The sequence below is a fragment of the Gorilla gorilla genome, chromosome 18 (genome assembly GCF_029281585.2).
Source record: "Gorilla gorilla gorilla isolate KB3781 chromosome 18, NHGRI_mGorGor1-v2.1_pri, whole genome shotgun sequence".
NCBI classification, from domain to species: Eukaryota; Metazoa; Chordata; class Mammalia; order Primates; family Hominidae; genus Gorilla; species Gorilla gorilla.
The window spans coordinates 29,175,295-29,199,936 of record NC_073242.2 but is presented as its reverse complement, the minus strand read 5'-3'; the positions used below and the strand labels follow the sequence as shown (position 1 = coordinate 29,199,936).

The window sequence follows — 24,642 nt, the reverse complement described above, 5'->3', positions numbered from 1 at the left end:
ACGGGAAATTTTCATATCCTCCTACTCCAACTTCTCCTGATCTTCAATTCAAATTATTTTAAATAGAGTGCTTGCCACCCACCTAACTTACCATGCAGTGATCAGCACTGTAGGTATACTCCTATGACCTGGACTCTACCTCACTGATCACAGTTACAGTGAAGACCACTTCGTGAAAGACTATGAGGAAAATAAGGTACAAATCTATTTTGTAGTCCTACTGTGTGCTAGACCCTGGGCTATAGGTGTTGGGAACGCAGCTTCCCATTTTCATGCTATCTCAGAAACAGCGCAAACAACTGCTCAAAGCTGCTGAGTGCCAAGGCCTGAACTCTGGGTGCCTGCGGGCAGGCCTCTATCTCTGGGCACTACCATACTGCTCACCTGTCAGTAGCCCAAGCACTGTCTGCACCTGGTCCAGTAGCAGCTTCCGCAACTCCTCCTTCCGAGCCACACTGAGGTCCTCACGGGGACAAGCCAGCTCTTCTGAAGTTGTCTTCAACATGATCAGCCCAAGGGGGGTTGTCACAGGGGACTGGATCAACTGCCAGGAAAAAGCATGTTCTGAGCAGAGTGTTGGTCTAATAAAGTACAAAGAAGACTCAGTAGCATTAAAGCTGTGAAGCATCTGTGTGTGTTTAATCTTACATGAACATAAATCAACACTTCAGAAACATCACTTAGAGGCCAGGTGCAATGGCTCACGCCTGTAATCCCAGCACTTTGGGTGGCTGAGACGGGCGGATCACCTGAGGTCGGGAGTTAGAGACCAGCCTGACCAACATGGAGAAATCCTGTCTCAACTAAAAATACAAAATTAGCCGGGTGTGGTGGTGCATGCCTACAATCCCAGCTACTTGGGAGGCTGAGGCAGGAGAATCGCTTGAACCCAGGAGGTGGAGGTTGTGGTGAGCCGAGATCGTGCCATTGCATTCCAGCCTGGGCAACAAGAGCAAAACTCTGTCTCAAAAAAAAAAAAAAAAAAAAAAAAGAAACATCACTTAGAGGCTATTTAGGTAGCTCTTTTTAACCATTCAAAATACATTCTCATCATATTTTATGGACAAAATTCTAATACCATGAACTTAAAAACAGCTAGAAAACAATGGTCTTTTATACCTAACATGACAATTTTTATACATGTCCAGATTCCTAACACAGCCTTTGTTACTTTGTCTAGTAACCAAGTTTTGTGTGTGTATGTATATAAATTATATCTGTATTAGTGATTAAGATGTGTAAATCAATTTGTGATGTCTTTTCAATATGCATGTTGTTAAATCAACTTTACACTTCTAAACTTTGCATGCTTCAGAAAAGTTCATGATTAAATATAGCAGAGCAACACCACACATACATGTCATTAAACTAAGATTAGTTAGGATTTTGCAAATACCTATGTAGCAAATTAAGTTGCTTTTTCTATCACGTGTAATAGTCTCTCTACCATAACAAAGTTTAACTAAACAAGACAAAAAAAGTACGCCTTCAACAGCAAAGCACTATTTACATCTTCCTAATCATTTTTACAAAATTCAAAGCATTACTATTACACTTATTTTTTAATTTCCAGAAATGATAAAAGTAAACAAGTTGCCACTAAAATTATCTGTTGAGTTAATTGCTACAATCTATAAAAGAGCAGACAATTTGAAAAGCACTTCAAGTTTTTCCTTAATCTTAAATTTAAATGTAGTTAATTCCCTGACACACTTTTTTTTTTTTTTTTACTTACTCAAGCTAAAAAAATATATAAACTTTAGGGAAGAGGAGAACACTCAGGAACTGCACCCATACAGACTTTATATTCTTCACTTCAAGAAATACAGGGTACGGGCTGGGCATGGTGGCTCATGCCTGTAATCCCAGCACTTTGGGAGGCCAAGGTGGGCAGATCACTTGAGGTCAGCAGTTCGAGACCAACCTGGCCAACATGGTGAAACTCTGTCTCTACTAAAAATACAAAAATTAGCCAGGTGTGGTGGCAGGCGCCTATAGTCCCAGCTACTCAGGAGGCTGAGGCAGGAGGATCACTTGAACTCAGGAAGCAAAGGTTGCAGTGAGCCAAGATCACCCCACTGTATTCCAGCCTGGGCAAGAGAGCAAGACTCTGTCTCAAAAAATAAATAAATAAAAAAATAAATACAGGGTACATTCCTTTCCCTTAGAAATAACTCTCCCTATCACAAAGCAAGGAAAAGCTCACCCCTAAAGAACAGGACAAGTACTCAATAATGGGAACTTAAGGTAAATTCAAGTGTCTTCAGAAGCAGCACTAGGTAACCAGCAGCAATGAATGATGTGTTTAAAATGCTCTCTATAAATTCAGGTCTCTTGAACACTAAAACTTTGTATATTCTCCACAATTTTTATCTTCATTTTCTACAAATTGGGCCTATTTCTAACACTGACTTAAATTCAGATCATGCAGTGTAGGGAGGACAGGAAATTTCTCTTCACACAATGAAATAGAACTGATCCTTGGTAAGCATCTCTTTCCATTTGGAGACCTCTGGCTTATCAGTCTATATTCTAAAAGATTCCCATTACTTCCTCCTTTCCCTTTCTTTCTCCTCTACCTCTTTTGTCTCTATTTTCCCCTCCAGGCTGCATCCTTACTCTCTCAGCTGGAAATGACTCGTAATGCCAAATATCCCATTTGGCAATATACACCGTCCTATAAATATGAAATGCTGTGCTTCCCAGATATAAAAATCCCCTACGATATGGAAAATCTATCTGCAAGCTCTCTTTCCTCTCACCACTTAGGGGAAGGGGAGAAGGTCAGGCAAGAAGCCAGATGAAAAAAGAAAGCTATTCTTTACTTGAAAAAGAGCTTGATAAAATGTGTAATTTTTCCTCTCATTAGCTTTGTACTCAGGAAGCTTTTTATTAAAATAGTGTCTCCCTTTACCATCTTCACATCTATAATTTAAGCCTGTAACATAGGTAATCTCTGCAATTTAACAGACAATAAGCTCCTGCAGGTTGAAGAACAAGTTCAGGTTTCTAGCGTGAACTTCTGAAAAGGTTCCATTGTTTTTATTACACGACCCAACAGAAGAAACAGCAATTCTCTCCTATGCTGCTTGCCCCTTAAGTCTCTAGCCCCAGGTACAATGTGACCACAGGTTCTGCTCAACAGACTTCAGGAATTTGAAGAACAGGTTCTAGAACCATTAGTGTTATGTGTGTGCTAACGTATATGCAGGCAGGTGGGAAGGAAAGCGGTCGGTTTCAATTTCGATTACTTCTCCAGGAGCCTAGAAAGGGTATAACCAACCCACCGCACGTAAGGCTGGGTTACCAAATCAACCCCTCTCTATCTGGTTATGGTGGTCACCACAATTATAACAAAAACTGCATAGATACCACCCAACAAACTGTCACAGCGTTTAAAAAAAACAAAACCACGCACCCCAGACTGCAAACACAACGTGAGCCAAAAAAAAACCCTTGAGATGATTTACTCAAAGGATCAAGTGATGGTGAAATGGATTCCAGAACCAGTTTGGCATTATTTACCAATACCTGAAGAAAATGTTTACAGTTAGCCCTCCATATCCACGAGTTCTGTATCCAAGGGTTCAAACGACCACAGATAGAACATAATCAGGAAAAAGAAGAAAAAATGGCTGCATCTGTAGTAAACATGTATAGTTTTTTCTTGTCATTATTTCCTAAACAATACAGTATAACAACTATTTACAGAGCACTTACCTTCTATTAGGTATTAGAAGTAATCCAGAGATGGTCTAACCTACACAAAAGGATGTGCATAGGTTACATGCAAACTATGCCTTTTTATATCAGGGATTTCGACATCCATGAATTGTGGTATCCAAGGAGGTCCTGGAACCAATCCCCCACGGATACAGAGGGATAACTCCACTATATTATCAGAAATGTCAGCAACTGGGCACTGATCATTGAGTACTGATCATTCTTGACAAGGCTTATATGCCATTGTCTAGTTCACAAGAATAAATAAGAAGCAGGACATAACACAACTGGAAAGGATTTCAAAGATCACTTAGTCCAACCCTCTCATTTTACAAAGAAAGAAAGGGAAGCTTACATAAGTGGCAGGAGGTGCTAAAATCAAAGGGGACTTTAGGCTAGGGGCAGCAGCTCACGCCTATAATCCTAGCACTTTGAGAGGCCATGGCAGGAAAATCACTTGAGGCCACGAAGTCAAGACCAGCCTAGGCAACATAGTGAGACTCTATCTCTATTTATTAAAATAAAAGAAAAGAAAAAGAAGACTTTACACAAAGTTGGGTGCAGAACCCAAACCTGCTGCCTCACAGTCTGGCTCCTTCTACTATATGGTGTTTCAAAGTCACAAAAGCTACATGAGGTTAAAGGAGTCAATACTGAAGGGGTTGAAAACGGGAGGTGGTGGAGAACAGTGGACAACTAGCCTTTTTAAACCTCCAGAAGCCCTTCACCTAAAAGCGCTCTCTTCCAAATCCATCTTTTGTTACAAATAATTATACTTCAAATGTAGCCAGGAAACATTCTGTTCTTCATCAAAGGGACCAATCCCAGCAGTGGAACTGTAGCTCCACCTTACCTGCTATCATCAGGCCTGTGACTCTCCGTCTCAAGGTCCCTCTCTTCTTGTCACAGGACGCACTACTAACCAACCCAGGAATAGGTTCACTTAGACTCCCAACCCTCTTGGTCTTTCCTGTCTCCAGTGGGCTTCCCTGACGCCCACTTAAGAGAGCCTTGGAGAGGGTTACCATAACCGTCCTCAACTTGGATTGAAGGCAAGTGTATTGGACAGAACGCCAGGGAAGTGTCTCCCACCTCGTGGCCCCCCAGTCCAGGCCTACTGGCCTGCTTGCCATTCCTGAGGTCCTGTGCACTTCCTATTCTCTCTGCCCAAAATACTGTTCCCCTAGATACCCACGTGGTGCACCCCATCACCCCCACTCAGGTTTCTGCTCAAATGTCTGTCCCCAGAAAAGCCTTCTACGAGCATCCCATCTAAACACAACCCCCGCTACTTTCTTTCCCCTTCCCTGGATTGAGTTCTCATCATACTTATAAATACCTCCAAGTGTGTACCTGTTTATTGTTCGTTGATGCCCCCATCCCCGCCCTGAGATCATAAATTCCAGGAAGGCAGGGACTTGGTCTTTGTTCATTACTATATCCCCTCATGTGCTTAGTGTTCAACAAATAGTTTACTTGAATAAAGGCATGAATCTCCTTTGCAGTAACAACCCAATAAATCTCTAGATAAATGAAGCACTGTACAAAACAAAACTAAATGAAGAATTTTTGTGCCCCTTTGAGAGACAATCTGAGAGAAGCACTTTGGATGCTGAATTCTTTTTGAATTGCTGCATCATTAAAATGGTTTGTATGAAGAGCAGGCAGAACATTAGAAAATGATATTGTTCTGGAAAATCCTACAGTCACTGAGACTATAAACAATTTTCAAAGAACTTTATTTCTATAAACTGTATATAATACCCACTTCCTGCATACCCAAGACTAGCTCAATACATGAAAATGTTTCCAACTTGATCACAGGATTCAAATGAGCAATAGCATCTCCCTCATAGCTTTTAGGTCCCAGTTACTCCCTTCTGACTTCCAAATCCCGATCCCAGATCCACACTTCCTAATGTCTCATTAGTTATTACAAAGAAGGAACACACAAATTTTAAATGCATTTTCTATCAAACTGAATTCACCATCTTCTGCCCAAATTCATTCCCCTTCTTTCAACCCTGGCCTGAAAAATCTATCTGAGCCAGAAAACTGGAAGTCATTCTAGATTCCTCCCTTCTCTCCCCTCTCACCTATTGTCACTGGCCTCCTGCCCCCATCCCCTGGGTGCCTCACCTCCACCCACCAGGTCGTCTCCTTTTGGCTCAGATCCTCTACACCCTGCCTCTTTCCCTCTCACCTCGCCCCTCTGCAATCCAGACCCCAGCTAGCCATCATTCCACCATAAACATGTAGCCATGTTTTCTCCCTCCTCAAAACTTTTCATTAGCTCCCTAGGAAAAACTACGAATTGCACAATGGAACCCCCCAACCCTTCCTGGCCTGGCCTCTGCCCATCAATCTAGCCCCTTACTCTGCCACTTCACCATCTCACATCTCAGCCCAACAACACCAAGTCTACATGCTATGCCACCACAGCACTCTGCATATACTTCCACAATAATTACCATATTGTTGAGTAATTACTGTTTGCACAGCTATTTCCCCCACTAAACGCCGAAACTACTGAAAGCCTCACCCTTGTACCCCCAACACCTAGTACAGCACCTAACAGGCTTTCGAATACTGGCTGAACAAACTGCACAAGAGGTTAACAAAGAGATTAGGTTTTTCTCCCCCACTTTCTCCACCGCACAAAGATACAATATGTCTTATAAATATAAAGTTAAGTGAATGCGATAATCAGTCCTACAATAACCTCACTACTGCAGTTCCAAACTGCTAATCTTAAAAGTCCTCTTCAGGACAAGGAAATAATCACTTCAACAAACAAACTATTCACAAGATAAAGTTTCCTTAGGCATATCCTTACCTGTAAAATGTTAGTAAAAAAGTCGTGGTAGAACATAGGCCAATCCTGACGTCCAATATCAACAATAACTTTGCAGAGCTTGTTCCGGATAAAGTAAGGTAAGGTTTTATGGTGAGCCAAAAGGAGTTTGGGCAGGCAGCTACGGATTTCCATCTTATCCTGAGATGGGACCCCAAGCCACATTTTATTGATCAGATTCTGAAAAACAAATATACATCTTTTAAGTTAACAACCTATACACAAAAATAACTGCTTTTCATCCCACAGGTAGCTATTATCACTTCAATAAACAAGAATCCCTCTTTAAATAAAGGTTTGGGGCAATATGGCAATAAGAATAATAAAAGTATTCAAATCTTAGGACACAACAGTCCCATTCCTAGGAAGAACTGCCAAATAACAGAAACAAAAAGCTGTATGTGCAAAAACTTGTTTACACCACTGTCTCTAATGGCCACCAAAATATAATGACAGAAGCAACTTCAATGTTCAAAAACAGGAGAATGCCTTGGTGAATAATGTCATAACCACATGTGGGGATATAAAATAAAGTGGGGAAAAGTAGAATACAAAATAGCATGGGCAATATGATTACAATTAGATTTTTTTTTTTTTTTTTGAGACGGAGTCTCGCTCTGTCGCCCAGGCTGGAGTGCAGTGGTGCAATCTCAGCTCACTGCAAGCTCCGCCTCCCGGGTTCATGCCATTCTCCTACCACAGCCTCCAGAGTAGCTGGGACTACAGGCGCCCGCCACCGCGCCCGGCTAATTTTTTTTTTTTTTTTTTGCATTTTTAGTAGAGACGGGGTTTCACCTTATTAGCCAGGATGGTCTCCATCTCCTGACCTCATTGATCCACCCGCCTCGGCCTCCCAAAGTGCTGGGATTACAGGCATGAGCCACTGCGCCCGGCCTACAGTTAGGCTTTTTAAAGGGGGGCACAGAAGACAAGGATTGGAAGAGAGGTGATAAATAAAACTTTTTGTTGTTGGGGATGATGGTATTATGGTTATTATTTCTCCTCCTAAAATGTTTTTATTTAATTATCTTTCCTTTATCAATGATAACAGGCAGGGAATAGTTACATGTTACCACAAATGACCTACCTACTTAACCCTAAAGTCAACCATCCATCTTACCTTTCTAGTGTGGAAGATGGAAGATGCCCCAAACACCAGACAACTACATAAAGACAGTATGTGGGACGACATCCCAGAGCTGAGCTACCCTCTCCCAGCACATTACAGCTCTAGTCTAGTGCTCATGATATGGCAATACAACTACAAAATCCTTTTCAGAAGAGTATAAAATTACTGACAACTTACCTCAAAAACTGTTAAACTGTACATCATTACATAGTCATTCCTAGTGCTGGAGAGAAAGTACAGGCAGAATCTCCAGGCTCCTATTTGCTGGGCAAAGTTATTAAGAAGCTCCTCTGGAAAAGTTAAATGGCAACAAAAGAAAGCTATGAAAATACATGAAATTAGACAAGACTGGGCTATCTTATTATTATTTAAACATGTCTCTCTGCATATAATGTAAATGATGTCAAAACCAGCGGATTCTTTAAGATAGAAAGAATAAATCATACAATATTTTTCTGCGTCTGAGGTGACCATGGACACTGACAATGTTTTCAGCCACCTAAAAGCCAATAACCTCGCTATGGATATTTCTCTAGGCAGAGAAACTTTCACTGCTAAAGTTCTTATTTAAGCTAATGTGTGGCTGGAATGTTCTAAGAGTACCCTTCCATCTTCTTAAAACTGCTAGCTAACTTACTTCGTCTGAATATGAGCTACATTCTAGGGCCTCGCCATTCCTCTACAAATCTTCAGTGGAGCCTACATTGTTCACACACACAAAATGACGGCTAGAAAGGCAGAAAAAGAAAAGATTAAGACTAACTCTACAAAGATAGGAAAGGAAAAAAATGCAAGAGAATTCAAAACGGCTAACTCTTCATTTGGGTTGGTTTTATTTTAAAACACTGCCACCAAAAAAGTGAATCGACCGGTGGCAAGAGCAACGATGACGAGTGTTGCGGCGAGTAGCCCTGTCCACACATCACGTTGGTTAGAAACGGCTTTCCTCCTCCTGAGGCTGCTGATGGCATCAGCCAGAACCCACAAGGCAGCAAGCATTACGGGGCTACCATCATGTTTCTGGACATGCTGTCCCTTAGTCACCCTGACCTGCTGCACTGGTCATGAAATATAATCCAAAAAGGGTAAAAGTGCAAAGGCCCACAACCTTGAGAGATTCTAGAAAGCCTTTGGAAAAGCAGAACACACAGCAGCTTCTTCTAATCCTCAAGTCACTGCTCTGCTAGTTCCCTACAACTTAAGCTAAATGCAACGAGGCAGTCTCATTAAAAAATCCATGGAAAGGCCAGGCACAGTGGCTCACATCTGTAATCCCAGCACTTTGAGAAGCTGAGGCAGGAGGACTGCTTGAGGCCAGGAGTTGAAAGACCAGCCTGGGCAACACTGAGACCCTGTCTCTACAAAACAATGAAAAACTTAACTAGATAACGGTGGTAAGTGCCTGTAGTCCTAGTTACTCAAGAGGCTGAGGCAGGAGGAGACCTTGCTCTGTTGCCCAGGCTGGTCTTTAACTCCTGGCCTCAAGTGATCCTCCTGTCTCAGCCACCTGAATAGCTAGGATTATAAGCATGAGACACCACGCACAGATGGCTATTTAAAGAAAAAAAAAAAAAACTCGACAACTTAGGAGAGTGTCAAAATGAACATGCTTTGTTGTGCCTGAAGCTTTAGCCCAGGAGGCCGAGGTTGCAATGAGCTATGATCATGCCACTACACCCAGCCTGAGTGATAGAGCAAAATCCTAACTCTTAAAACAAAACAAAACAAAACAAAACGAAAAAAGGCCGGGCCCATTGGCTCATGCCCGTTAATCCCAGCACTTTCGGAGGCCAAGGCGGGTGTATCACGAGGTCAAGAGATCGAGACTATCCTGGCCAACATGGCGAAACCCCGTCACTACTAAAAATACAAAAATTAGCTGGGCGTAGTGGCAAGTGCCTCTAGTCCCAGCTACTTGGGAGGCTGAGGCAGGAGAATCGCTTGAACCCGGGAGGCGGAGCTTGCAGTGAGCCGAGATTGCGCCACTGCACTCCAGCCTGGCGACAGAGTGAGGCACCATTTCAAAAAAAAAAAAAAAAAATCCAAGCCTTTTAATTTTAGATCATTTCAAAGAGGGCTCGTGGGGCTATGAAACCATGAGCTCTTAATGCTATGACCAAAGACTGAAGTTCTCTATAGGATGCCATAGCACTCAATGGTGCTGTTTTCCTGAGGAGACATAAGAAAAGGGGGGAAACATATTTTTGTAGAGACGGAGTCTTGCTATGTTGCCGACTGGTCTCAAACCCCTGGGCTCAAGTGATCCACCCGCCTTGACCTCCCAAAGTGCTGAGATTACAGGCATGAGCCACCATGCCTAGTCAAAAACATTATTTTAATAAAAATAAAAGTTAATTACAAATCCATAAAAGGAAGCTAACAGCCTGCCCTAATAATTAAGCAAAGGTTTCTGTGAATCCCCAAAGTGAAGTCAAACCAGACTGGAACTGAGGAACTCTGGGCTCTGTTCTAGACTCTGAGTCTGACCCCAGGTGAGTCACTGCTCCCCCTTGATGCTTCTGTTTCCTCCACTCTACAATGACCACATGGTCTCGAGGTCCCTGCTAACAGCTCTATCAATTTCTAGAGCACTAGTGATTTACCTTTGCTGGAGGGTGGGTGGAGCCCTTTGAAGAAAAGGCTTCCTTCCTTTCTCTGACCAAACTAGGAAAAGCCTAGAGTTTATCCCAAGACCATAGAAAAGAAGCAATAAGTGGTCCAAGCCCACACACTCAAATAAAGCTACAATGACTAGGTACAAAGAGAACTGAACTGTATAGAAACAAACCCCTGGATTCCCCTCAGCCTGCACTCAAATTTGGCATCTGGAGCATTTGGCTACTTAAATCTCTTTTAAGATCAGATTAGAATATGAACATGTTCAGAAGGTTCTACGTTTAATTCATGAAATAGAAGGTGAGAAATATTTGATTTACAAACCAAAAATTAAAAGAATCAAAAGCATTTCAATTATAATCTAAAACAAGACTTCAAAGAATACAGTAGAGTGTCAGAATATCGAAGACTAATGGCCAGGCACGGTGGCTCACACCTGTAATCCCAGCACTTTGGGAGGCCGAGGTGGGCAGATCTCTTGAGGTCAGTTCAAGACCCACCTGGCTAATATGGTGAAACCCCGTCTCTACTAAAAATACAAAAAATTAGCCGGGGGTGGTGGTGGGCACCTGTAATCCCAGCAACTCGGGAGGCTGAGACAGGAGAATTGCTTGAACCCAGGAGGCGGAGGTTGCAGTGAGCCGAGATCGCCCCATGAACTCCAGCCTGGGCAACAGAATGAGACGCCGTCTCAAAAACAAAAAAAAAAAAATTTTTTTTTGAGACAGGATCTTACATTGCCCAGGCAGTGGGAAGCCCCCAAAAGTAATACCAGTTATGGGATTTCTGGGCACTATTAGGTTCAGATCAGACCTCTGCACAGCAAAACATGTTCATTTTGACACTTTCCTGAGTTGTTACTGTTTCTCTTTAAATAACCATCCAGGTGCAGTGGCTCCCGCTTATAATCCCAGCTATTCAGGAGGCTGAGATGGAAGGATCACTTGAGGCCAGGAGTTCAAGACCAGCCTGGGCAACATAGCGAGACCCTGTCCCACCCCACACTAGACGCCCCCACCAAAAAGTCGCAGGCTTCTTATATGAAAGTTCAACAACATTGCTGAAATTAAGATCCACAGTGATGGATTTTCTTTCCTTTGGTCAAGTGGAGGGGTTTCCCCAGCCACCAGCCAACAGAACCAGAGCAAAAAGAGCAAGAATTCAAGTGGAAAGCACGCAGACTTGACCAGTCACGGCTACGAACAACTCCTTCCTCCCTACCAGGGCCTCCTCATTATAAATTCCTCTTTACAAGTCAATGCTCCACTTACCTATCTCACGTTTTCTTTCATTGGTTGTACAATCGTGAAAAAATTCTGTCATCAGACTTTCCAATGCCCTGAGAGAGGCTTCTTCAGATGCCTAACAAAGGAATTTGAAAAAAATCAATAAGCTGCATCTTCAGTTCCACTGTTCCTCAGTTCCTTCTAGGTCACATTCAACAGCAAGAGCAATTTACTTCCTCAAAATCTTGGTTCAACATTCTTCAAATGCATGGTATATGCCAGAAAAAACTGAAGGGAATTTCCCAGCTGGCTCAAAACCCAACGTTGTTGTTGCATCCTCTATAAATTCATGCTACTGTGCAGCTGATTTTCAATTATGTATGCTAAGGAAAGGGGAAATTCAAAATTCAACTCTGGAATAATGATTGAAAGCAAATTAGCCCCTGGCCCTTCCTGAATGGGCAGAGCAGAGAGATTCAAGAAGGCCAGAACTCCTCATAGACTATCCATCCCTGATACATTTCCCCTGTGTCTGAATAATTTGCCATATTTTGATTCACAGCACTTATATCAAACAGCTTCATGGATTCTCAGGGGTTTGGAGGGGGGGGGTAACCAGGGAGAGTGGTTTTTTTTTTTTTTTTAAGAGACAGGGTCTCTGTTTGCCCAGGCTGGAGTATAGTGGTGCAATCATAGCTCACTGCAGCCTTGAATTCCTGGGCTCAAGCGATCTTCCCAACCCAGCCACCCAAAGCAATGGGACTACAAGTGTGAGTCACTCACTGCAACTGGCCATGGATTCTTGGAGGTTTTTGAAGGCATTCCAGGAGTCATACAGTCAATTCTCAATCTCACGTGAGCAGCCAACAGAGATTAAAGTGCAGCTGAGAGCCAAGCTAACCAGGGATTCAAAATTAGCTCCTGTAAACCACAGGCCCACAGTGAGAGCCAGACTCTCAGCAGAACTGCTCAGGTTGGAAATGAGAGGAGAGGCAGCTCAAGGCCCCCAGTACCCATCCCCTCCCTTCGGGGTTCATATGAAGCCCCAAAACCCACTTCCTTTATTCTTACTCAAGTAGGAGTCGCAGGAATGACCTTGAGTTAACACTCCTTCACACAACCTGCCTGCAAAAAGGTAACCATTCCCAAACCATTTTTGAGTCATCACTGGTATAATTCTACACCAGACATAATCAAGAGCCAGCAGCAGTTGTGATTATTTAATTATCTCTTAACTTCTTTCTTCCCACCTATCTCCCTTCCCCATATCCTCTCCATCACCCATGGACTGAGACCTGACTATAAAAACTGCATTTTAAAACAAAAAGCCCACACTCAAATGTGTCACATGTCAAACTGTAGTATACCAGCGGCCTTCGTCGGGTGACTGACTTTGTGAAGACTGAGGAACAAATTTTCATCTCTGAGGAAAAACCAGCACTTCTCAGTACCAATTACAGAGGCTGAATCAGACTTGATTCACAAGCGTGTGCACACCAACCAACACACACAAGTGCACTCACTACACAGAACACAGGGCCACGTTCCTCCCACACTGAGGTCACAGAATGATGGCTCTGCAATGACACCTGAACTGCGACACACTGAATGATGAATTATTGTACAATACTTTGAGCGCTTGTGAGTGAGAGAGACTTTCTTCCCTGAACTTTGTATTTAGGATAAAGATTAGCCTAGCCCCCTACTCCTCTTTCAAACTTCCATATTGGTTTAACTAAAAAATATCCTTGGCTTGCAAGCCAAGCTGTTTTATTAAAAACTATCTATTTTTTCAAACCCAAAAATAAACTGTAAAGTGAAGCTAAAATAAGACTGCAATCTTCTAAAATGTTTCAAGTGTTTGTGTTGATCAAAACAGCCTCACTGTTCTCACTGACTTTATAAATAAATGCTATAAATGCAAACCTCTAAAATGAGGGTACATAATAAAAGAACGCCGTAGTCTGTTTCATAAATCGAGTCTGGTGTGCCATTTCATTTGAAAAAAGGATTTGCTATTTAAAATAAAAAGGCTGTGGGAAGATGCAGAAGAATCAAAAAAAAATCACATGTTAAAATAAATCAATAGTTCTTCTGGAGCCAAAATGTGTTCCTGGAAACTAAGGACACATCTGCAAATCATATCTCTCCATAACTTCTTGTGTTGAATCATTTTAAAGTAGATCCTGCAGCAAACTTGAGCTTATCACATCCAGGCAATCAACCACCAACATTTATTTAGTACTAGATTCTTGAGGAAGAGATCTGAGAAATAAATGATTACTGGCAAGTTCCTGATAATCTCCAAAAAGAATCCAACTCTGCCACCATTCCCAGTCCCATCTACCCTTTACTCTCTGCCCCAACCCAAGAAGTTATGGTTCCTGCAGAAAGTGGAAGGACAAAAGTACTCCTAAGAATCCCAGATGGGCTGGCCCAAAGGTACTGAGTTATCTCAGTGGACTGTTTGCAGTCAGTTACAGATGCAACTCCTTGTTCTACTCTTTCCCCCGTTCTCACTACTATACTTCACTAGTTTAAAAAAAAAAAAAAAAAACCCAGATGCATTTTCCCATTAAATGATGACTACATGAAAAAGGAAGCTCCAAAACCAAATCCGGGGCATTACCAGGTGTTTCTCAACAAGAACAAATAAGTGCTGTTTGCATTTTTAATCATTTCTATATCTGTAACAATAATACCTGCCTCACAGGGTGATATGAGATCCAATCAGGCGATCCATGTAAAACTGCTACATAAACCGTAAGGAATTATCTAATCTGTAGTTATGGCTGATCTCATTTTTATTTGGTCTTAGATACCAAATGAAAACAGACCAAAGCAAAACAACAAAAGTGGTCAGGCCTACTTTGAAACTAGAGACTCATGCCCTCAGGTTTAAGGGCTTTCTCCCAATCACATCTAGTGGGGCTTCAGACTAGATTTCAAAATGAAGCTATGTAAAATGTATAAGCGGTAAAAATCAGGAGGCCGAGAATTTGCCAACATCACACAATCAGAACAGAGGTAGAAAAGACATAGAAGGCACATTCAAGGATACTGGTTCAAGGATACTGGAGAATTCCCCGGCTCCCGTTTGGCAACAAAGCCACCGGAACCTTGGCCAGCTGTTTCAAGCAAGTGGTGAAGCCAGAAAGTAGATTGGGTGAGTTAAGGAATTAACTGCAAGTGAGGAAGAGGTAATACTCCAAGCAGATTACACTTTCAAGTAATGAAAGGGACAAAGAACATAAAACAAAATCCAAGTGCCATTGTGTGGTAGGGAGACAAGGCTTCCATTCCCAAAGGCTATTCAAAAACTTTATCTCCTGTGCTGCATTAATTTATGAAGAACAAGAAAATTTACCTGACTGCCTCCTACCTTGTGCTTGGGATTTAAGCCTCAGATAGATCTTGACAAACTAAGGAAAGGTAAGATTAGTTTAAAACTAAGTGAGACACATTCACACACAAAAATTCCAGTTGGAATGTAGATACAGAGTATCTTCACCATCTAGGGGTAGGGAAAAATTTCTTAAACAGAACACATAAACCACTAACCATAAAGGAAAAGACTGATAAGTTGAAATGTTCATCAGATGGCACAATGGAGAGAGTGTAAAAGAAAGCCACAAAATAGGAGCTGTCTGCAATATGGAAACAGGGAACTCATATCAGAGCATAAAATAACTTCAACAAATCAGTAAAAAAAAAGACAAAGGACTTCAATTTTTTTGGACAGGCAAATAATTACTTATAAAAGAGGGTATTCAAAAAGCCAATAAATAAGTGTTCAGCCTCATTAGTTATCAGGAAAATACAAATTTAATATAAGATAGTGCTACACATCTACCAGAAAGGCTAAAATTTAAAAGACTGACAATAATAAGTGTTGATGAGGAGGCTGAGCAACCAGCACATGCATATACTGCTGGTGGGAGTATACACTGGTACAACCACTCTAGAAAACTGACAGCTAAACATATGCATATCTTATGACCCTGCAATTCTACTCCTTGATATATACCCAACAGAAATTTTTACATGTGTACCAAATGAAAACATACACAAATGTTCACAGCACTATTATACACAATACCCAAAAAGTCAAAAGAACCCAAATATCCGTCACCACTGGAATGGATGAATAGTGATTTCTTGATAGAGGAGAATATTATAAGACAACAGGAATTAATATTGCTACATGCAACAACACAGATGAATCTCACAAACACAATGTAGAGTGAAAGAAACCAAAACACAACCTTTCATTATTCACTTTATATTAATTTTAACAACAACAACAAAAAAAAGCCAGGCATAGTGGCCCACATCTGTAATTCCAGCTACTTGGGAGGCTGAGGCAAGAGGATCACTCGAGCCCAGGAGTTCAAGGCTGCAATGAGGTATGATTGCACCAATGCACTCTAGCCTGGGCAACAGAGCAAGACCTTGCCTCTTAAAAAATAATAATAATAATTTAAATAAGTAAAACTTATCTGTGGTGTTATAATCAGACTAGTGGTTACCTTGGAGGAGGAGGGATTCTGGTTATAGTCTATTTCTTTATCTGAGTGTTAGTTACACAAAGATGATCAACTTTACAATTTATCTGCTTCTGTGTAAATATATACTGCAATTTTAAACACTTAATGTTTTAAAATCCTCATTTCTAAAGTCCAGGTTGGTGTTATCAGACTCTTTAGAAACTGTATTTTAGCTCTATCAGCACAACTATGGCTCTGGGGACTGGCAATAAGCCTGCAGGTAACAGTGTGAGCATGAGGCTCCTGATTTCTAGGAACCATTGCTTGTCTTCAGAGCTGCCAGGATGGCAGCACAAGGTATTACAACCCCATAAGCCTATGCTTCCCCAAGAGTTACTTGGCTCACCTCAATAGCAAATGGCACATACACTTAAAATCCTTGGGCAGGATGACGAATTAAGCTTGGCTCAGAATATACTCTTGGAGAGCTCTGCATAGATCTAAAACAAACCCAAGTTTTCTGTTCCAGAAACAGTTAAAACTGCAAAGGTGATAAGCTTGCAAGTGTGCCTGCCCTGACTTTATCTGCTCCTTTTACTTTGCTGCTCATGGGTCAGCAGTTCAGAGATCTATGCCATTGACTCATTTATTAAGGGACTACTAAGTCCACCAAGACCCATAATCACGTAAAAAAATTAAAACTTGGAAGAAGCAGAAGGGTGACATAATTTGAGATCGCCTTTGCTTCTTCCCCATATTCTCCATCCACAGCAAACACCATCAGGTCTGCGGACTGTTGCTTCTCACTCTTTCGCAGGTTTGTACCTTCTCCCTCACCACTATTTCTATGGAGCCCTAATCATCTCCTGCCTACATTACTATAATTGCTTTTACCTGGTTACCAGGTTTTCCAATTCCAATCCAAACAGTACTTTACCGCCAGATAAATTCTCTTAAATATAGATTTTTCTGCCCCAGTTATTCTTTTTTTTTTTTTTTTTTTTTTTTGCTAAAGACATGGTCTCACTCTGTTGCCAGGCTAGAGTGCAGTGGCATGATCCTAGTTCACTGAGGCCTCAAACTCCTGGGCTCAAGCAATCCTCCTGCCTCAGCTTCAAATAGCTGAGACTGCAGGCACATGCCACCACATCTGGCTGATTTTTATTTTCATTTTTGTAGAGCCTGGGTCTTGCTCTGTTGCCGAGGTTGGGGTTGAACACCTGACTTCAACTGATCCTCCCACCTTGGCCTCCCAAAATGCTGGGATTACAGGTGGGAGCCTCTGCATTCAGCCTAATTTTTTTTTTTTTTTTTTTTTTTTAGAGACAGAGTGTTGCTGTATCACCCCAGGCTGGAGTGCAGTGGAACAATCACAGCTCACTGCAGCCTCAAACCCCTGGGCTCAGGCGATCCTCCCCACCTCAGCCTCCTGAGAAGCTGAGACTATAGGCACATGCCATCACACCGCTCCAATTATTCTAAACCTAGCTTTAATTCTGGAGTGACTAAGCAACTCAGCTATTTGTTGGAGAAATGAGAATTCAATACTCACTAAGTAACTGATATTGCTTAAATTAAGCCCCTGGGATACAATGGTGAGTAAGACGGTCCCTAACTTCAAAGAACTGAAGGTGGCCTAGCAGTTACATCCTGTAGTCCTGGCGTACACATAAACAGCCTCAGAAGACCAAAGAGAAAACTAACTCTATCTGAAGCAAAGAAAGCTTCACAGGGGTGATTTGGGTTTTGAAGAGCAAAGAAGTTTACTAGGAGGATAAGAAGGAAAGCATGCCTGATTCAATGTCACTCGCCATAGGAAGCCACTCCAATCTGAACACTCATGGTCTCATAAGCGAGTACCTAGCCCCATCCTGCATTTGCTTCTGAGACTGCAATTTATAGTTTAACCTTCATGAATTTTCCTACACAGATTACAGTACAGATCAGGTCATTTACATCTTGTGTCTTTGTCTTGTAATCAGTACTACAGAATTTTGCCCTTGGTGCTGTTCTCTGGTCATTTCAGAATGGCAAAAGTTTTAAAATGCAGGCTCTAGGGTCAGATTCCCCAGGTTTGAATCCAAATGTGCAGCTTGACCTTGGCCTAGTTATTTAATGTGTCACTGTTTCTTCTTGTGCACAAGTGGGGACAGTAAAAGTACCTAACATATTGGGTCATTCTGAGAATTAAATAAAATGTAAAATACATAGTAAACACAATGTCAGGCATGAAGTGTGGGCTGAAAGTCACTGTTCATACATCATAGATATTAGGCTTCTCTAACCAGAACATCAACTGTCTGGAAAGATGCTCTATCTAGTATGTCTGTATTTTCTACAATATCTACCATGGGTTGGTGCTCAGCTATCTTAAAGACCAAATTCAAGAGAGTAAAAGGAACAAGAAAACTGTTGGTATCACTTTCAGTTTCTCAGGAATACTGGTAATTCCTCCAAATTGAAGATACATGTGACTCTTTACATTTTCCCCTTTAAGGGTTCTGACCATAAGCAGACTTCTGCTCACACGCAGATTCAATCTGTGTTGAAAAACAGGAGACTGCTAACACTGAGACTGAAGGTGGATAATAAGGTGCTTTTGCCTAAGATGTGGCAGCTAGAAGGTGGTTTCCTCAAACCCTGATTAAATCTGTAATATGTTACCTAATGGCCTCTAAAACAACCCCCTCTAAGCATAACCTTTTTACAAAATTAATCTTGGGGAATAATGACTATGTTTAAAATTTTTTTTAAATAAAGATGGGGTCTTGCTATGTTGCCCAAGCTAGTCTTAAAACCCCCAGGTTCAAGCAATCCTCCCACCTATGCCTCTCAAAGTTCTGGGATTACAGGCATGGGCCACCATGCCCAGCCAAAAATGACTATTTTTTAAAGACGCTTCTATTAAGCTTTTTGCCATCCTTTCCCAGGGCCTCATTTTGTATAATCTACTAGGAGGTGAATCATATGGGTCTCCTATATTCAGGTTCATGGGCTCATAGATACCAAACCTCAACAAAATGAGGACTAGTATCCCAGAGTACCATTCAAATATCCCTGTGGCATATCTAGAACAGTGTCATTACCCTATTTGCTGTATATAAAGGTTTCGAAGAAAAGTGATTCTATCCCTGCTGCCAACCAAGGTTAAAAAGTATGCAAAACATATCCGGTGTGTTACAACACATGCGATTAGCAAAGATATTCAAACTCATGTAAACTTTCTCTGAAAGCTAACAGGATTACCATAGATGTCTAAACTCTCAGATCATCACTCTCACTTCCCTACACCCTTCACCACTGCAAAAAAAAAAAAAAAAAAAAAAAGAAGAGAGAAAAAAATCTTTGACCTGTAGGCCTGCACACAAGTATGAGATGAAATACTAAGCTTAAAATAACATGCATGGGAACCAGGGCGAGTGACATCTACCTATCCCCCTCCTGAAGTCATTCAGCTCAAAAAGCCAGAAAGCTAGAAAAGTGCATCAAGGAAGCCCCAGTCAGGAGAACGACATTCAGAACAAGGCTTCCTCCCATCTCTCCCTCCCGTCACTACTGCTCTTTTGCATCCCAGCCCGTAGATATTTTCCTTTTCCTTTTGTTTTCTGGAGGCACAGGTCTTGCTCTGTCGCCCAGGCTGGAGTACAGTGGCACAAACTCTATCTCCCGGGCTCAAGCTATCCTTCTACCTCAGCCTCCCAAGTAGCTGGGACCACAGCCGCACACCACCACATCCAGCTGATTTTTGTATTTTTTGTAGAGCTGGGGTTTCGCCATGCTGCCCAGGCTGGTCTTAAACTCCAGGGCTCAAGCGATCCGCCTGCCTCAGCCTCCAAAAGTGCTGGGATTAGAGGCACGAGCCACCGCGCCCAGCTGACACTTCCTTTAAAAAAAAAAAAAAAGCACAGCATATTGAAGTGGAAATCTCACTTTATTCCTCTATTCAAAAAAAAGAAAAAGTGGTGAAGCCCACTGACCCTCCACAGTCTAGCAGTCAGCAGGGCAATCAGGGAAGCCCAGAGACACTGGATGACTCGCTCAAAGACACACAGCCAGTGAGCAGCCAGCCAGAATCTCAGCCCCAGCCACACCCATGTGAGTTCCTTTCCTTAGCCTGACTGTGATAGGACAGGGTAAGGCCAAGCAGAGGGAAGACCGAGGTACAAATATACATTGATGTAATTAATTCTAAACATTGTGTACAAGAGTTGCAGGAGAAAAAAAATGTCTTCTACTGAAGCAAACAAACAGACAACCACAGCATGTAACAGGACTGCTAAGGCTGGGCAGGCGCGCCCACCCCTCTATTAACACAATCTGGAACAAAGTCATCCCCTCGCATGAGAAAGGCTTCTCGTTTTCTTGTCTGCAGCTTAGATCTAGACATAACTTTGCACAATATCTTCACACAGACATTTAATATTTGATTTAAACATACACTCTGGCTGCATCTAAACATAATTTTAGTCATTAAAAAGCACTTTTCTGCTTTAATCTAAAACTACCATAAAGTTGATCGATGGCAGAACATTCCTCTATTATTTCTTGGGTTTGCACAAAGTGCCCAGTCAGATTGTCTGTCTCTTCCTCTAATTACTGCTGAGGACCAAGAGTTAGAAGCAAGATGACTGCCGGGTGTCTGGGCCAGGAAGTTCAACTGATCCCACTGTGGCAGTGATAACATGGAAGCAGCATATTTTCTCCCCATGGAGACCAGTTAGAGGAAACATCTTTGTATACAGAGGATGGTACGTTTTATGCTGGGAAACCTCATCCACATAGTATTGGAGAATGCATAAAAACAAGACTCATCAATCAGCTACCAATGGAGAGGTGCACCAGTTTATTTTTTTTCTTTTTTGAGACTGAGTTTAGCTCTATCGCCCAGCTGGAGTGCAGTGGCACAATCTCAGCTCACTGCAACCTCCACCTCCCAGGTTCAAGCAATTCTTGTGTCTCAGCCTCCCAAGGAGCTCGGATTACAGGTGCCCGCCACCACACCTGGCTAATTTTTTTTGAATTTTTATTAGAGACAAGATCTCATCATGTTGGCCAGGCTGGTCTTGAACTCTTGACCTCAAGCGATCCCGCCCACCTCAGCCTCCCAAAGTGCTGGGATTACAGACCTGAGCCAGCGTGCCCAGCCTGGTTTCAATAATTTTAAACAACAAATCTAAAGACTAAAGAGCATGACAAGTAAATGCTACACCTGACCACAGATTGATCCTGGACTGGAGGGAAAAAATGCTATGAAAGGCATGACTGAGCCAACTGACAAAACTGGAATACAGGTGGTAGTAGTTTAGATCAAAGTACTGAATCAATGTTCTATTAACCGAAGATGGTAACTGTACCGTAGTCATGTGGGAGAATGCCCCTATTAAGAAATATATGATATAGGGCAATGGACCATGACAAAGGCAACTTACTCTAAAATTGTTCAGAAAAAAATACATGTGTGTGTGAATGTACATGCATGTACATGCATATATGTCTATATATACATATAAAGAGGGAACGTGCAAATAATAACGTTAACAGGACAAAATATTAACGGTAGGTGAGTTTGGGTAAAGAGTATGAGAGATCTTTGTATAACTTATTCCTTGAAATCTTTCTATTTGAAATCATTTTGAAATAAACAGTTTTTAAAATACCATCCACTGGCCGGTACCCTCTACCTTGCCCCTGGCTGCTCCCAGCTAGCTGGGCATATGGGAAAGAGAAATGGAGAAAAGGATACAATAGGAAAGAATTATTCTCTCAGGTGCCAGGTTTATTTTCACCATGGTTACACAGCCTAGACATTAAAATGTTTGCATCTACTGGTTGGGCAACAAACCATATCCACTAGGAGCTAAAATACATATATTTTATATACTTATTTATATTCCAGTCAGAAGCCTTAATTAAACAGCCAAAAAAAGTAAATGATAAAAATAGTTATTCTGCAGAAACTGTCTAAAGTAAGTAATACAGCCAAGAGTAGGCTCTCTCTTCACAGTCCCATCTGCTTCCCTTTCCCAGGTACATATCCCAGGAGGATGGATGTTTATATCTGCATGCCTAGTATTAAACTCAAAAGATACTTACTGGGCACATTAACACAAGGCATGCTACCAAGAAATCCTAAAACACGATCACAGAATCTTAAGACAGAAGTAAACAAACCCCAGAGCACAGCAAGTCCAATCTTGTTCTACAATGAGGAAAATGAATCTGAGAGAGAGCATCCTCCCAAAGTCAGCTAGCTGTGGGTCAAGTGAAGACAGGGGCAGGCCACCAGAGCTCTTGCCCAGTGACAGCTCCTACACCCCTTGAGGAAGCACAGACAAGTTCTGCTCCAAGGGTTTTAAGGATGATGAATGAGCTGGCTTTACCTGGCATTGGATGACATCAGGTAATGAATGAGTATGAAACTGACGAACCACTATAAAAGCATGCTGCAAATCTAACATGATGATTAACACTACTGCTCAGGTGAGTAATTTCATTTCAGCTGCTATTACCACCTGTGCTATTTAAGAGCAAGTCTCTTGTAAAACCACCTTCATCCTGAATTATTCCCAGGTAGACTTGGCATTTTAAATAAGTTAACATAACGGCTGGGCGCGGTGGCTCACGCCTGTAATCCCAGCACTGTGGGAGGCTGAGGCAGGCAGATCACCTGAGGTCAGGAGTTCGAGACCAGCCTGGCCAACATGGTGAAACCCCATCTCTAATAAAAATACAAAAATTAGCCAGGAGTGGTGGTGGCGGACGCCTGTAATCCCAGCTACTCAGGAGGCTGAGGCAGGAGAATCACTTGAACCCAGGTGGCGGAGGCTGCAGTGAGCAGAGACCGGGCCACTGCACTCCAGCCTGGGTGACAGAGCAAGACTCCGTCTCAAAAAAAAAAAAAGTTATAATATTATTTGACTTTGGTAAAAATCTCTAGACCACATTACTACTGGGAACTGGGGTAGCATAATCATCCCCTCCAGGTTCCACTCGGTTGCTATAAAGTCTCAAGAAACCAAGAGCAAACCAAAGTCTACCATCCTCTTTGTCAATGGCAAAGCTGCAATGCCTCGCCCTTCCCATTTCTAGTTGGCCTTGCCACCCACCTCCAGACCTAGGGACAAAGAATGGTGCTAGCCACAAAAGGAAGGTAGGACACAGCTAAGGACAGCCTTCTCTTAAGGGTAAGCAGGGGAGAGAGTTCAAGCACAAAGCCAGGCAGTGTTCTGATGCAGTGACCTCACACCAGGTAGATGTGGACCAATGGAGTGAGGCTCTCCCTGGTGTACCAATCAGATAAATCACTCCTATGGAAAGGAAGAAATGAGAGGGTGGAGACAGGACCAGAAGAATGTGCCCCAATACTGCTCCCACCTGGTGTGCAGTCAAAACCCCCCTGAATGTAGGCTAAAGCAAGAATGAGGGGACACAGGAAGGTTACCCTCTACATAAGCAATGAGAAAACTAACAGGTTTGTTTTCTCTAATGGGAAACAGTGCTGCCACTGAGGGGTACAGGGCCAAGCATGGCAGGCAGAGAAAGTACCAGATTAGAGCCAGTCCTGGCTCTACTGAGTCTAGTCTGTGGCACTGTGGGCAAACCCCGCAAGCTCCTGGAGCATTCTTCATCTGTATTGGCTGATACAGTCATCTCTCCCTCACTGTAAGTTCTTCTTACGTAAACTCCACGTGTGGGTCTGCTTTTATAAAGGCAAAGTCCCCCTAAGTTGCCACCAGCTTGTCCCTCTGAATACACCTAGTGCCACCTTTATACTTTTTTAAAATTCATGTTCAGTCACATTCCTCAAAGGCTCTCAAAATATCACTGCTAATTGCCAAAGGGTCCTTAAGTATCCCTGCAAATATAGATAATGTTGCCGCGGTGGCAGCTGCTGGGGGATCTCTGAGGGCACTGCATTACGCAGGAAGTGTGGGGGCACTGCACAAGCAGAGATCTGTGTCGGGAGGAAGTGACTCTTCATGGCCAATAGGTTCTCAATGCTCCTCCCATCCCCGCAGATCATTACTAGCCACAAAGGGAGAAGACGCTGCAAAGCAACTCTCTAACCAGGGACTTTCATGTGCCCGGGTTCCACTAATAAACTAAAACTTGTACAATATAAAAAACTATATCGTAATACTGGAACTATACACAGTTCCATCCCTCCACCCCACTGGCGAGGCACTGGATTAGAAAGGCAAAACAGTGGTAGTGGTGACTGTGGTGGCAGTGAGCAGCAAGAAAGCAGATGGCGCCTCTCTGGAGGGAGTCGGTGCACAGGTGAAATGAAACAGGTACTCGGCCAATGACCTTGGCCTTGCTCACATCCCTGGAGAGTGAAGATGATAACTCTACAAGGGGTTTTCCATGAGCCTTCAATCCCCGCACAGCAAGCACGCATCACCCGTCCCACGATTCTCAACCAATTTTGCTAGAAGTGACTCAGTCCGTCTCTCAGCTCTGCCCCTTCTACAGGCACCAGCCCAAAGCCAAGACTGACCAGAAATCCAACACCCTTCTTCTTCCTGGGCCCTTCCACACCCAACAGGTGGCTGGGTACGCTTGTCCTGGGAATGCCTTAGCATGAACTGAAGGGTGTGGGCTGTG

At 42.5% G+C, this 24,642-nt stretch overlaps 1 protein-coding gene and 1 non-coding gene across 2 annotated transcripts in view; one reads left to right on the top strand and one right to left on the bottom strand.

The window, feature by feature from the left end:
* Positions 1–227: 227 nt before the first annotated feature.
* The window catches only part of LOC134757470 (uncharacterized), a 40,317-nt gene continuing 15,902 nt past the window's right edge, over positions 228–24,642 (bottom strand). Inside the window, exons 6-9 of the mRNA XM_063699798.1 lie at positions 11,594–11,684; positions 7,884–7,996; positions 6,560–6,757; positions 228–544 (exon numbers count right to left, since the gene is read on the bottom strand). Coding sequence (XP_063555868.1) covers positions 356–544; positions 6,560–6,757; positions 7,884–7,996; positions 11,594–11,684 — 591 coding nt within the window. The 3' untranslated portion in view covers positions 228–355. The remainder of the gene's footprint in view (positions 545–6,559; positions 6,758–7,883; positions 7,997–11,593; positions 11,685–24,642) is intronic.
* On the top strand, positions 9,766–9,891 carry LOC129528975 (small nucleolar RNA SNORA25). The gene has a single exon (XR_008674330.1). It is a non-coding gene; the product is annotated as a small nucleolar RNA SNORA25 (small nucleolar RNA).